Raw genomic sequence first — 14,317 nt, forward strand, 5'->3', positions numbered from 1 at the left:
ATAGATAGATAGATAGATAGATAGATAGATAGATAGATAGATACTGTACACAGACAGACAGACAGACAGACAGACACAGACCGACCGACCGATAGATAGATAGACAGATAGATAGATACTGTACACAGACAGACAGACAGACAGACAGACAGACAGACACAGACCGACCGACCGACCGACCGACAGACAGACAGACAGATAGACAGACAGATAGATAGATAGATAGATAGATAGATAGATAGACAGATAGATAGATAGATAGATAGATAGATAGATAGATAGATAGATAGATAGATAGATAGATAGATAGATAGATAGATAGACAGACAGATAGATAGATAGATAGATAGATAGATAGATAGATAGATACTGTACACAGACAGACAGACAGACAGACAGACACAGACTGACCGACCGACCGACCGATAGATAGACAGACAGATAGATAGATAGATAGACAGACAGATAGATAGATAGACAGATAGATAGATACTGTACACAGACAGACAGACAGACAGACAGAAACCGACCGACAGACAGACAGACAGACAGACAGACAGACAGACAGACAGACAGACAGACAGACAGACAGATAGATAGATAGATAGATAGATAGATAGATAGATAGATAGATAGATAGATAGATACTGTACACAGACAGACAGACAGACAGACAGACAGACAGACAGATAGATAGTTAGATAGATAGATAGATAGATAGATACTGTACACAGACAGACAGACAGACAGACAGACAGACAGACAGACAGACAGATAGATAGATAGATAGATAGATAGATAGATAGATAGATAGATAGATAGATAGATAGATAGATAGATAGATAGATACTGTACACAGACAGACAGACAGACACAGACTGACCGACCAACCGACCAACCGACCGACCGACCGACCGACAGATAGATAGATAGATAGATAGATAGATAGATAGACAGACAGACAGACAGACAGACAGACAGACAGACAGACAGACAGACAGATAGATAGATAGATAGATAGATAGATAGATAGATAGATAGATAGATAGATACTGTACACAGACAGACAGACAGACACAGACTGACCGACCGACCGACCGATAGATAGACAGATAGATAGATAGACAGATAGATAGATAGATAGATAGATAGATAGATAGATAGATAGATAGATAGATAGATAGATAGATAGATAGATAGATAGATAGATAGATAGACAGATATAGATAGATAGATAGATAGATAGATAGATAGATAGATAGATAGATAGACAGATAGATAGATAGATAGATAGATAGATAGATAGATAGATAGATAGATAGATAGATAGATAGATAGATAGATACTGTACACAGACAGACAGACAGACAGACAGACACAGACTGACCGACCGACCGACCGATAGATAGACAGACAGATAGATAGATAGATAGATAGATAGACAGACAGATAGATAGACAGATAGATAGATACTGTACACAGACAGACAGACAGACAGACAGAAACAGACCGACCGACAGACAGACAGACAGACAGACAGACAGACAGACAGACAGACAGACAGACAGACAGATAGATAGATAGATAGATAGATAGATAGATAGATAGATAGATAGATAGATAGATAGATAGATACTGTACACAAACAGACAGACAGATAGATAGATAGACAGATAGAAAAAAAGCTCTTATCTCATTGGTCAGTCAGTTTTCATCGCAGTCCGGAGACAAAAACAAATCGTTACACTCTCCGTAAAAAATCTTTGGATTGTCGGTGGACATTGTTTCCATACAAAAGCTCATTCGGAACAAACTTGGTATCAACAGACCATAACAGTACAGTATGTTGGCTATGTCAATGAGCAGTCATTTCCATTTTATCTACTGCTGGCAGGGTTTAGTGGAGGGTATCTGGAATTCTCTATGCCACGTCGACCCATCTCTGTGTGCATTGAAGTGGTAGAGGACAGATAATAAACATGTAAAACAGAGCACACAGCTGATGCTCTGTCATAAAAGCTGATAGTGGAAGAATAAGGACGTGGGTCCTCTGCTGTATCACTTGCTGGTAAAAATGACTCATGTAGAATCATTAAGATGATTGAGAAAACAGAGCAACCAAACCTGCTTGGAAAGTGAAAACCAAATGGCATGCAAGGTTTATGGCCTAGGTTTAGGTCTCTTGCATTGATCATTTGGCAGGTTTGATCCCTGGTACTGTAAGAGTGACCTGTGTTTACTACAAATATAATGGTTAAAATATGGTAACTGTAGTAAAACCATCGTTAAGTTACATAAGGGATGGACAAAGCTATTGTGAGGGAACCCAAGTTTTGCAATAATTGTTTTAAAAAATATATAAAAATAACTCTTTCAGGAAAGAAACTCTCACTGTCCCCTAAGGGGCTCCGTAGCTTTGAGAGTAATGTACCTGCTTAATAAAAAGCAATTGTCTAAATCTAGCCAAGCAAAGCTACGTGTTTAAGAGGAAATGTTGCTATAATACCCTAAACTTCCCTGCATGCTGCTTCCATTAGAAGCCACTTGATACTGAGGTCCTTTTCTTGGAGGAAGGACATGTATCCGTGACTGAGTCTCTGGAAGCCAAGATGAAATTGTAAATGACACCACCTGCCTAAGCCACCATGACTCACTCTTTAAAACACATCCCGACATTACAAATCTAGAGCCGAGCAGTTCTGTGACAAGCGGATAATATTACGTTCTTTCTATGACCGTATATAAAAATACCAACAAGTCGGTTCAGTTGCACGGCGGGGAAAGTGTTAACTTGTCATCCAACGGCATGAAAATCTTTTGGTGTTTTGACAAAAATGTCGTTGTTTAACACTGTCTGAAATACCATTTAATTCTAGTCTATGACAATAACATTTAAATTGACAATAATATGAAATTAATTTGCAGTTGAATTTACCCGAACATACAGTGAGTATGTTTATCAGCTACAGTAACAAAAAACAACAATGCAAGAAAACCGGGTATACATGAGACTTGAAATGATCCTATTGACATAAACTGTCAAGCGCACAACACTCGTGCACATTGGATTAGCTGGTAAGAACGACGGTAAAGGTGATTACATGCAACAATGGATAAAAATCTACGTGAAATGATTGTTTTTTGCTTAAAGCGTTGACCGTACCCTGGGCGGCTGTGGCTCAGGTGGTAGAGCAGATTGGCCACTAATCGCAGGGTTGGTGGTTTGAATCCTGGCCCACACGACTCCACATGCCGAAGTGTCCTTGGGCAAGACACTGAACCCCAAGTTGCTCCCAATGGCAGGCTAGCACCTTACATGGCAGCTCTGCCACCATTTGTGTGAATGGATGGGTGATTGGGACACAGTGGAAAGTGCTTTGGTAACCTCTAAGGTTAATAAAAAAGTGCTATATAAGCGTGGTCCATTTACCATTTTAGTCATAGTTTTAATCTTTTAACAAACTGTCCTTAAAATGTATTCATATATTTGTATTGTAATATTCTTTCATTTTTAGATAATTTTACTCTAAAATGTCTGATATGTCGTTTAATTTTACAACTATACTGTCTAAAACAATATAACACTTATAATAATGTCAACTAAAACAATACATTTGCAGACAAAGAACAAGCTCAAACAGAAGCAGATGTGATGGCCAGGCTGAGAACATCCGTCAAAGAAAGAGTCATGTGACAGTCAACATCTGAAATTCCCAACGGGAAACGTCATCCACGATCAAAACACATTCTGAATGAAACAGACGATTCACTTAATAATGGCATAGAGCGGATGTGTCATCTGTTTTAGATTAAATGCTTCTGCTGGGTTTAGGTGTGGCAGTACTGACCCTAGACCAGTGTAATAAAGAGTTTGTGGGGTCCAAACCCATCTGCACAACTGTGCCGCTAATATAAGCAACCCAGTCCTGTGACCACACTTGAGCATTTATGTGTGTGGACATACACAACATCTAACTTGTTTTCTCTTTCTGATACACACACAAACACACACTCATAAACACTGCTCACACACACACATACACACAAATCTCTTGACAAAGACATATCAACGGCTACAGCTCTTTGTGAATCCGACTTTATGCAGTACTAAAGGCACCTCAAAAAGCTCATACCAACAACTTTACTGTATATACACTATACAACAGCATTGGAGACTAATGCATTATATACGATGCCCAACATAAACAAACTAGGAATCTACTTTCTTCAAAGCCAACTTAAAAAAACAAAGTAAACAAACATTTATGCATTTGGCAGACGCTTTTATCCAAAGTGACTTACAGTGCCCTTATTACAGGAACAATCCCCCTGGAGCAACCTGGAGTTAAGTGTCTTGCTCAAGGACACAATGGTGGTGGCTGTGGGGATCGAACCTGCAACCTTCTGATTACCAGTTAACAAGACTTTAGCCCACTACGCCACCACCACTCCATGCCACATCACTATATGCTTTAGACAAGGAGAACAGTTTGTGCGCCAGTGTCTGTATTGGGTGCCTAAGGTGCAAAACATTAATGCAGGAAACGTATTCAAGATGTAATCAGTATTAGACATGCAGGATCACAGAATGAAACACTGATGACAAACCCTTATTATTATTATTATAACTAAATTGAATAATAATCAGCAATATCCGTTCACATCTGATTTTATTTAAATGTTTCAGCATGAATACCTTGAGTCCAGGATGTTAGATTTCTATAATAGTCAAGTCATTACGTGATGATGTAAAATAACCGCTGTGTCGTTTTTTTCTTTAACCAGTTCATTGAAACAAACAAGAAACAATCTACACTTCCCCAGCTGACGTCCTCCCTTCAGCTATTCTATTACGCATGGTGTCAGACAGGGCTGGACTGGTGATCTGGTATACCGGGCATTTTCCCGGTGGTCCGACGCAATTTGGGGCTGATCATGGGCGGACTGGCCCTCGGGAGAACCGATCGGGCCGGTGGGTCGACCGCGAAACGTGCCGAATGGGCCGCGATAAGCTAAAATGAGCCGCCGCATTATGCAGAACGGACCACAAAACAGTGCCGCGATATGCAGAAAAGGATATTCACCCCCCACCCAGTGGAGTTTCACTAACTACACCATAGTGATTCTACTTCCTTCTTGTGACCAGGAACCCCATAGACAAAACATCAAAAAAGAGGCAGCAGACTGCTGGAGTAAACACTGAGAGCTTACAGCAATAGTGAGCTTAGTAGGATCTATTTGTCAAAGCCGTGCTGGAAAATAAATCTAACACCAGCTTAAAGTGGTAGCTGGTTTCTAGTTGATCTAGTCTGATCTTAAGCTGGTCCAGACTGGTTGAAGTGGTCTATTGGTAGACCATCCTGGGCTTGGACCCTGCTGGAAAAAAAACATGTTATACCAGCTTAATGTGGTCAAGCCTGATTTTCGACCATGGTAACTGGTTGTTGTAGGACCAAGACAGCCAACCACCTAAACCAGCATGGACCAGATACTGTGTGAGCTCATATTAACTGGATCCACACTAATCATCACTTTCATTAACATGTTGTTTTCCAAAGTCTGCGTGGGTAGTAATTTCTAAACGCTCCATTTTCAGGGGAGGAAAATGCCATTCGAGAGTAGAGCAAAATCAATGCAGTTTCCAACGAAAACGTATTAGTGTGGATGTGGCCTAAAATGCTTTAAAAGAGACTCTAAAAGTGCCCTTAGAACTGTGGAATATTGTCTAACTCGATTATGTCATGGTGCATGCAATGCCAAGGTCATGGGTTCAGTTCCCAGGGAAATAAAAGTGTCTGCTAAATGTAAATGTAAAATCCCTTTTTGGTCAAAGGGAAGTTGTGGAAGAAATCAGACTTAGTGTGATGCAAACCAAAGTGCTGAGTAAAGCTTTATTGAAATGCCACAAGCTTCAAATTAATTGAGCCTAGACCCTGGGCACAAAACGTTGTGCCTAATTACAGAGAAATGAGCTGCATTTCTGCATAAATCTTCATATTTAACAAGACTTTTTAAACATTCTCTCAGCAGCACACAAACAATGAAACACATTACGCAAACATTTTCGGATTGGACAGATATATATTGTCCTTCATGTTGGAAAACACATGCTCATTCTGGGTTATTTAAAAACTCTGGGTCTAAAGGTGATCGTTGTTTCTTTTTTTTTCATGTTTCGACACAAAAAGGAATTCACACGCCCCACTTACGTAAGAGGAGAGAGAGTACGACTGCTTTCCTGCTGCCAAGACAAAGTCATTGTGCAAAAATGTGCACAGTGAAGACGTGATCTAACCAGACAAATCCTCAATGTGTTTACATTTCAGATGCTGGTCCAAAACAGTTTTGCCAAGAAAAACTTTGACGGCTATGCAGACTCATTATTAAAGTTTTAGCAGAACTACCGATTAAGATGATAACGGCATAATTTCAAGCTTCAAACTCAAGCTAAGAAGGAAATGGCTAAGAGGCCCAAGACTTTCAGTGTACACCACCATTTTGAACTTTAAAGGAAAACAGAAAACTGCCCAGAAACCCATTTAAAAAGACTATATTCTGTTTGAATATTAGGCCTGTTGATATAACACACTGATTCACCTTTATGTTTTTACACGTCTCGGTCAGGGGGCAGTAAGCGCAACTCCAGCTGAATAGGCAAAGTGCAGCAATAAAGACAACAAACCACATTTAGACCGCACAAGTTGAGTTCGGAATTGCATACTACCAAACTACACATACTACTCTGTAACATAGACACACATGGCAGATGTAGTAAGAGTAGTATGTGTAGTATGCCATTCCAAACTTAGCCAAGAACACATTCTCGCATCCAAACACAGCTGGACGGAGCGCAACTCTTAATTTTACAGATAGGAAATAACATATTCTCAAATCGAATTATTCAGATTTAGAACTTGTTGCCAGATTTATCAAATTGATTCAATAGAAGTACTTGAATGAAAGGAGGAGAGTATATATTTTCTTTTTAAATGTTTGGGGTGATAAAAAATGCTCATTAAATATTTCATCCATGGGGCATTTTTGACACTCGCTCTTCAGATCAGTGTATCGGTTTCATGGTTCTTATTGACCAGTTCTTAGATGGTTTTCTATAGAACTAGAGGATTAAACGTTATTTGTGCAGCTTAAAAGGGTTCTCCTTTGACACCAGGCCCTAAAACCGTTTTTGGTTAGAATTGGAAACTTTCTTTTAAAAAGTGTGGACCTAGTGTTTGCTCTAAACAGACTTCAAATCGAGCTAAATAAAGTTCTGTCTTATCAAGCACAATCCTAGTACACTAAGTGTACAGAAATCATCTTCTAGGGGCGGCTGTGGCTCAGTTGGTAGAGCAGATTGGCCACTAATTGCAGGGTTGGTGGTTTGAATCCCGGCCCACATGACTCCACATGCTGAAGTGTCCTTGGGCAAGACACTGAACCCCAAGTTGCTCCCAATGGCAGGCTAGTGCCTTGCATGGCAGCTCTGCCATCATTGGTGTGTGAATGGGTGAATGAGTCACAGTGCTTTGAATACCGTTAAGGTTAAAAAGTGCTATATAAGTGAAGACCATTTACCATCTTCCAGTGTGTGAGAGAGAAAGCCTGAGAAAGCCATGTTGTCTCATCTAGTTCCCTTTGAACAAGTTCAGTCTTGGAGAGGCTTGTTTCTGCACCCAAAACATGCACTACAAAGCAATCAGTGTTGCTGTACAGAGGATCCTCTGACCCGTCTCTCTTCTTCTTTCTCTTAGCCTCAGGCTACAAGACAAGACCTCAGCCAGAGCTGATAATAATTCCACACTGGTGTCAGTGACTCAAATGGCCCAAGGTGTGAGATATGCAGCTGCCAATGATCTGGGATCAGCTTTACATTAACAGGATGTGAATAACTGATGCCAAAAAAAAGACTAGGGGAGGAACCAGATCAGAACTGAACGACAATGCGAGAATAATATAGATCTACATTTATACATTGTCTTGTTTGCCTGTGTAAAACTCGCCACCACTATGAGTCAGGGTGATTGCCAATGCTTGACTATGCAGTTGCCAGGGGGTTCTCTGTGGTTGTTAGGGCATTGTTAGGGCGTTCCGGGTGGACGCTATATGACCGCTTACTGGCTCAATCCAAAAGACTCCACCTCCAAGTCTCTACAATATTTTGGTCCCTAGATATGACTTGGACGCTCTTTTTAAAATATAAGTCTATGGGTAAACCACAAGTCTTTATGCTTAGAAAAGCAACTCAACAAGCCACAATTTGAGGTGCCACTCATAGCATAGCATTTAAGTTTAATACTTAAGGTTAGGGGTTATTTTCCCCACATCTTTAACCCCAAATATGAGCAATAATAATTGTGTTGCTTGCCTTAGCATCATTAAATATCATGCAAAATCTTGCAGACTTGTTTTCAGTACAGAGAAATGCACACCTTCGCAGAAGGCGGTCTGTCTTTAACACAGGCACCACATAAGTATATGTTTATGCTCCTAAGATGCCTTTTCTTTTGCTTATTATACACTGTGAACCCTGATGTTTTCATATACAGGAAATGCCAAGATGTCTTAATTAAACTACTTGAAATATCAAGTTTTGGGGCTCATGCTGTTACTCAAATATCGAAGTTCCTTGAACAAGTTCCATAACAAAGATTTTAAGTGTTAATTACTATTGAGTACAAACATGAGTTCCCATCTCAGTTCTCCTTGTGCATGTGCAACTGAAGTATGTCTTTCTGTGGTGGAGATTGAACTAGAATCAGTTATAATCTTCATTATTTAAGATGTGTTATTGTACGACCTATATTTGAGTCCATTCCATTAAAATTATTGAGTTGAAATAACATTTAAATAGAAACTCTGATGCAAGTCTACTTGCATCTGGTTACATAAAAGGACTATTACGGGTTCAACACAAGTTAAGCTCAATCGAAAGCATTTGTGGCATAATGTTGATTACCAAACAAATTATTGTTGACTCGTTCCTCCTTTAAAAAACAAAAAGCAAAAATTGAGTTTAAAGGCACTTACAATGGAAGTGGATGGAGGCCGATCTTTGGAGGGTTTAAATACAGAAATGTGAAGCTTATAATGTTATTAAAGCACTTGCATTAATTCTTCTGTTATAACTTGTGTATTATTTGAGCTGTAAAGTGGTTTAAATTGTCATGTTTACAGTCATTTTAGGGTTTGTTGACATTAGCTACATCGTCATGGTTACAAAGTTGTAAAATTGGCTATAACTTTCCACAGAAAAGGTTTTTAAGTGCTTTTATCACACTAAATCATGCAAACACTCATATTGTTTATGTCTTGTGGCTAAACTTTTAAAACAGTGAGTCATTTAATGTTTAAAAAATTGGCCCTCATTCACTTCCATTGTAAGTGCCTTACTGTAACCTCGATTTTTGCTTTTTTTTTTTTTAAGAAAAGGACGGACGTGGGGGGGGTTTGGGTAGCTCAGCAAGGAAAGACGCTGACTACCACACCTGGAGTCAGTCGTAAGTTCGAATCCAGGGTGTGCTGAGTGACTCCAGTCAGGCTTCCTATGCAACCAATTGGCCCGGTTGCTAGGATGGGTAGAGTCACATTGAGTTAACCTCCTCGTGGTCGCTATAATGTGGTTCTCGCTCTCGGTGGGCGCGTGGTGAGTTGTGGTTGAATAGCGTGAGCCTCCACAAGCGGTAACATGCTCAACAAGCCACATGATAAGATGCGCGGATTGACGACTCAGACATGGAGGCAACTGAGATTCGTCATCCGCCACCCGGATTGAGGCGAATCACTACGCCACCACGAGGACCTAGCACGCATTGAGAATTGGGCATGCGAAGTTGGGGAGAAAAGGGATGAAAATCCCCCAAAAATGAATGTTGTAGCTGCTGGCAATGGTGAAGCTGTAGGAACCCAAGTGCAGTTTATTTACAGAAGTGAAAATCCAAAAACCAGTAAATCCACACGTGAACAAAACTTGACCTGGCTTGACATAGACATAGACTATTCAATACTTGACAAAGGACAATGGTAAACATGAGGATGGGGGAACATAAACCAATGAACAAACAGAACACTACACAAGATAATTAAACAATAAACCAATGAAAACAAGACACATGAACATGGAGGGAAAACCGGACATCACAATAGGAACACATGACATGAAACAGGAACCAAACTTTTCAAAATAAAAGACATACATGAACACATACATTAAACATTACACAATATTATGCCTTAACTTGCATTGAACCCGGAATATTCCTTTAACTTAAATAGCAAAGTTCTTTCCATATGAACATCAAGTTAAGTGAACACAATTACACAAGTTTTGGGAACACCATTACTCAGTTCAATTGAGGGAACTTATTAGGTTTTTCAGTGTTTACCATTTAGGGCCACACACGTCTACATGCTGTAGAAACCGCTTGCATCCATCAGACCAAGAGACAGTAGCTCAAACTTTGACCTCCTGAGATAATGACTGGATGTTGCCTTAGAAACACATGCTGATCTACTGGCATTGGTCTACCTGCAATCACACAGTTGGAAGCCGCATTTGACCTTGCCATTAAATGTGACATATGAATGTACAGTAGGCAAATATCACAAACTGTGAAGCATTGCATCCAATTTCAGTCTAACCAAGGACTTTTCATGAAACATTCACTTTAATCCAAAAAAGACTTGCAGCACCTTTATTTTAACAACCTTGAACATTTGGGTTTCATCTCTAGGCTACATCACCCATGTTAAATATGGTCCATTGAATTACAAAAATAAAGTCTGTCTTCCATATAAATGATAATGAAACTGACTTCATGGTGATGCGTTTGCCTGAATATCAGTGCATGCAACATTTCTGCAATGCTTTGTGTTGCCTCAGTTTACAGAGAAGATCTCAAATCAATCACTTAATTCATGGCAACAATGAAAATCCAACGGGTTTCCATATGATGCTGGAAACAGGCTTTTTGTTAAGGGGAATTGGACCTACGCATGGATCTGACCGGCTGCTTTTGCGCATACCGGTGCTGCGCGTTCATTCGTTAACGTGAAACCTCATATTGATAAGCACTGAAGGTTATTTCCATGAAATATCGTCATGGTGAAATCTAGAAAAGAGCGAATCTCCAATCCAAAACGCGTTATTCGTAGCAAGTAAGAGCACTGACATTAATCAAACAATAATGCGCATAGAAATGCGTAAACCCGTTATCCAGGTCATGCGCAACCGGGCAGCTGTTTTTATTATTGGTGGCACGAAAACAACCATCAACCACCTTTGACTTATTAATGCAGTCATGCATAATGCGATTAAACCCAAAAAATATGAATATAAGACTGTGTTATTCTAAAAGAACCATCAAATGTGCAGGTCGCATGTGGGTTAATGGGCTATAAAGGATGTGTCATTAAATATTGAGTGCTTGGGTTTATCCAAGGGGCTTTTCGCGCATTCGTGGACGTGTTGTGCGTTTTTCTTCAACTCCAGAGTATACATACCTTTTTCCGAAAGCGTGAGTTTCTCTTCAAAACTGCTCTCCAGAGCCTTGTTCTCCATTTTGTTCATGGTTTGCTGTCGGTCATTCCATTACAGGGTCCAAAACAGACGCGCAAGAAGAGGAACTCCCAGATCATGCAGTTATTAAACACACCCGAATGGGGTGCCCCTTTAAATCGGATCAAAACAAACAGCTGAGGACAATAAAATAAATGAATAATAAGGAAAAAAGAACGACTGTTGGTTTAATCTGATGGACGCGCAATTGTCTTCTCTATTCCCATCGAAATGTGTGATCTCAGCAAAGCTGTGCAAACTAAACTCGAGGAGAAAAGAGAGGGGCCCAGGTCCGGGGCCCTTCCCATAACAGAGAAACCGCTGGCGGAATACAGTCGGTCTATGCGGGACGGTCCCTGCCTCTCCAATAGACTGTTCCATTTCACCGGACGGGGGGCAGCTGTGCACAGTCGGCCTATGTAGAAAACTCCTCAGCGTTAAGATGACATATTTGTGATTTAATACTAGTAAATATTGTAAAGAATAAATGAATGTGAATGCTTCAGTTTCTTCAGCTGGGGTAATAAAAAGGTGTTTCTAGGTTTTAGCAGAATGGCTTCCCCTCTCTTGTTTTCCAAGATCTGTATCTGCAGGATTGGGATGGACTTGAGTTATGATCCTTTAATGTTCCCCACCGGATAACTGCATTCCTCTATTACACTGACATGAGTCGATACAAACAGTGTGATTATTTTACTGATGATCAAATAGGACATTCAGTTTTGTATTGTGGGATATTTAGATTGTTTATACACTCAAACAAATAATTTAAAGATTTACGTTTGACAATTTCATCACACATTTCCATCATATTGAATCGAGTAAACTTTAACCACATTTTATATTTAAAAAAACTTTTTTAGCTTGATTAATTTAGCTAAATATTGTAGATAACTTCAATTCGATGGATAGAAATTGAAATGCTTAATTCTTAAAAATAGGCTTAAATATTGTTTTGAGCTCATGGTTATTTTTCTCTTTTTTTATGTATATAAAATTTTCCTGTGTAACATTTTATATTTTACCTATTTTCATAAATATCACTATTGAACACACAGATCAACAATAAAGATTTATTTAGGAACAGAAAAGAACAGAAACTTAAGAAACTTACATTAAATTAACTTCAGGAGGGGGCAATGACAAAATAACAAACAAAAGAAGTCTATCTGTGTTAGTTGACTAAATAATCTATAAACAAAACAAATACACAAATAAAAGACAATACTAAACCTAAATCGCTCTCTAACCATCAACAGGAGAAAAAGATATACAAAATAATGAGCACCCACCTCCTTACAGCTTCCTTACAATGAACTCATTAAAGAAAGAAAGAAACACAAGATAACACAACTCAGCCTGCACTTATAACAATGAAAGCATTACGCACAACTACAAAACCTCACATGGTATATAAACACAGGGAGACATTATCCAGTGTCCAGAGATTATAACTCAGCAAGAGAGACTGTAGTAAAAGCTTTTATAACAGAGCACACAGTTATACATTTATTAGATACAGTATATCAAATATATACCACTGCAAAATTATCAGTTCCTCTGGATTTACTATTTATAAGTATGTGTTTGAGTAAAATGAAGCACCCCAAGATCATCACCGATCCTCCACCAAACTTCACTGTGGTTTGAAGGCCTCTCCAGGTCTCCGTCTAACCATTAGACGACCAGATGGAGGATCGGTGATGATCTGGGGGTGCTTCAACAAGGCGGAATCGGGCAGATTCGTTTTTGTGATGGACGCATGAATCAAGCCACGTATAAGGCTGTCCTGGAAGAAAACTTGCTTAATGTTGCGCTGACAGTGTTCCCCAAATCTGAGGATTATTTTTTCCAGCAGGACAATGCTCCATGCCACACAGTCAGGTTAATCAATGTGTGGATGGAGGAGCACCGGATTAAGACCCTGTCATGGCCAGTCCAATCTCCAGACCTGAACCCCATTGAAAACCTCTGGAATGTGATCAAGAGGAAGATGGATGGCCACAAACATCAAACAAAGCCGAGATGCTTGAATTTTTGTGCCCGGAGTGGCATAAAGTCACCCAACAGCATTGTGAAAGACTGGCAGAGAGCATGCCAAGACACATGAACACTGTGATTGAAAATCAGGGTTATTCCACCAAATATTGATTTCTGTACTTAAGTTAAAACATCAGTATTGTGCTGTTTAAAAATTTATATAAACGTGTTTTCTTTGCATTATTCGAGGTCTGAAAACACGGCATCTTTTTTGTTATTTGACCAGTTAAATGCTCTAAATGACAATATTTCTATTTGGAAATTGGGAGAAATGTTGTCAGAACTTTATAGAATAAAACTATAATGTTTATTTTACTCAAACACAAACATAGTAAATCCAGAGAAACTGATAATCTTGCAACAGTCTCTTAATTTTTTCCATATACACACACACATTTTAAAATAATTAAAAAGTAACAGTTTAATAAACAAGATTTTACAACACAGCTGTGTTCGTTAGCATTAGTTTTATTATTTAACATGAACTAATATTGAACAATACTTTTACAGTATGTTGAACACTTTTACTTTTTAATAATTATTAGTATGTGTTAAAATTAGGTAATGCATTATGAACTCATATAAACTAATAAACAATTGTATTTTTATTCATTAACATTAACCGGGATTAATATAATGCTGTTGTAAATATTGTTTGTCGCTAGTTAATGATTAATAATGTTATAAAACATTCTGTATTATATTCATGTTATACTAAAGTGG

General features: G+C 38.9%; 1 protein-coding gene across 4 annotated transcripts in view; it reads right to left on the reverse strand.

Annotated features, from left to right (window-relative positions):
* LOC127650190 (MAP7 domain-containing protein 1-like) overlaps positions 1-11,870 on the reverse strand; it is a 63,961-nt gene extending 52,091 nt beyond the window's left edge. For all 4 annotated transcript variants that reach the window (XM_052135446.1, XM_052135443.1, XM_052135444.1 and 1 more), the window contains exon 1: positions 11,500-11,870. In XM_052135446.1, the coding sequence (XP_051991406.1) occupies positions 11,500-11,566 (67 nt within the window). In that variant the 5' untranslated portion in view covers positions 11,567-11,870. The remainder of the gene's footprint in view (positions 1-11,499) is intronic.
* Positions 11,871-14,317: the final 2,447 nt, after the last annotated feature.

Source organism: Xyrauchen texanus, chromosome 10 (assembly GCF_025860055.1).
Source record: "Xyrauchen texanus isolate HMW12.3.18 chromosome 10, RBS_HiC_50CHRs, whole genome shotgun sequence".
NCBI classification, from domain to species: Eukaryota; Metazoa; Chordata; class Actinopteri; order Cypriniformes; family Catostomidae; genus Xyrauchen; species Xyrauchen texanus.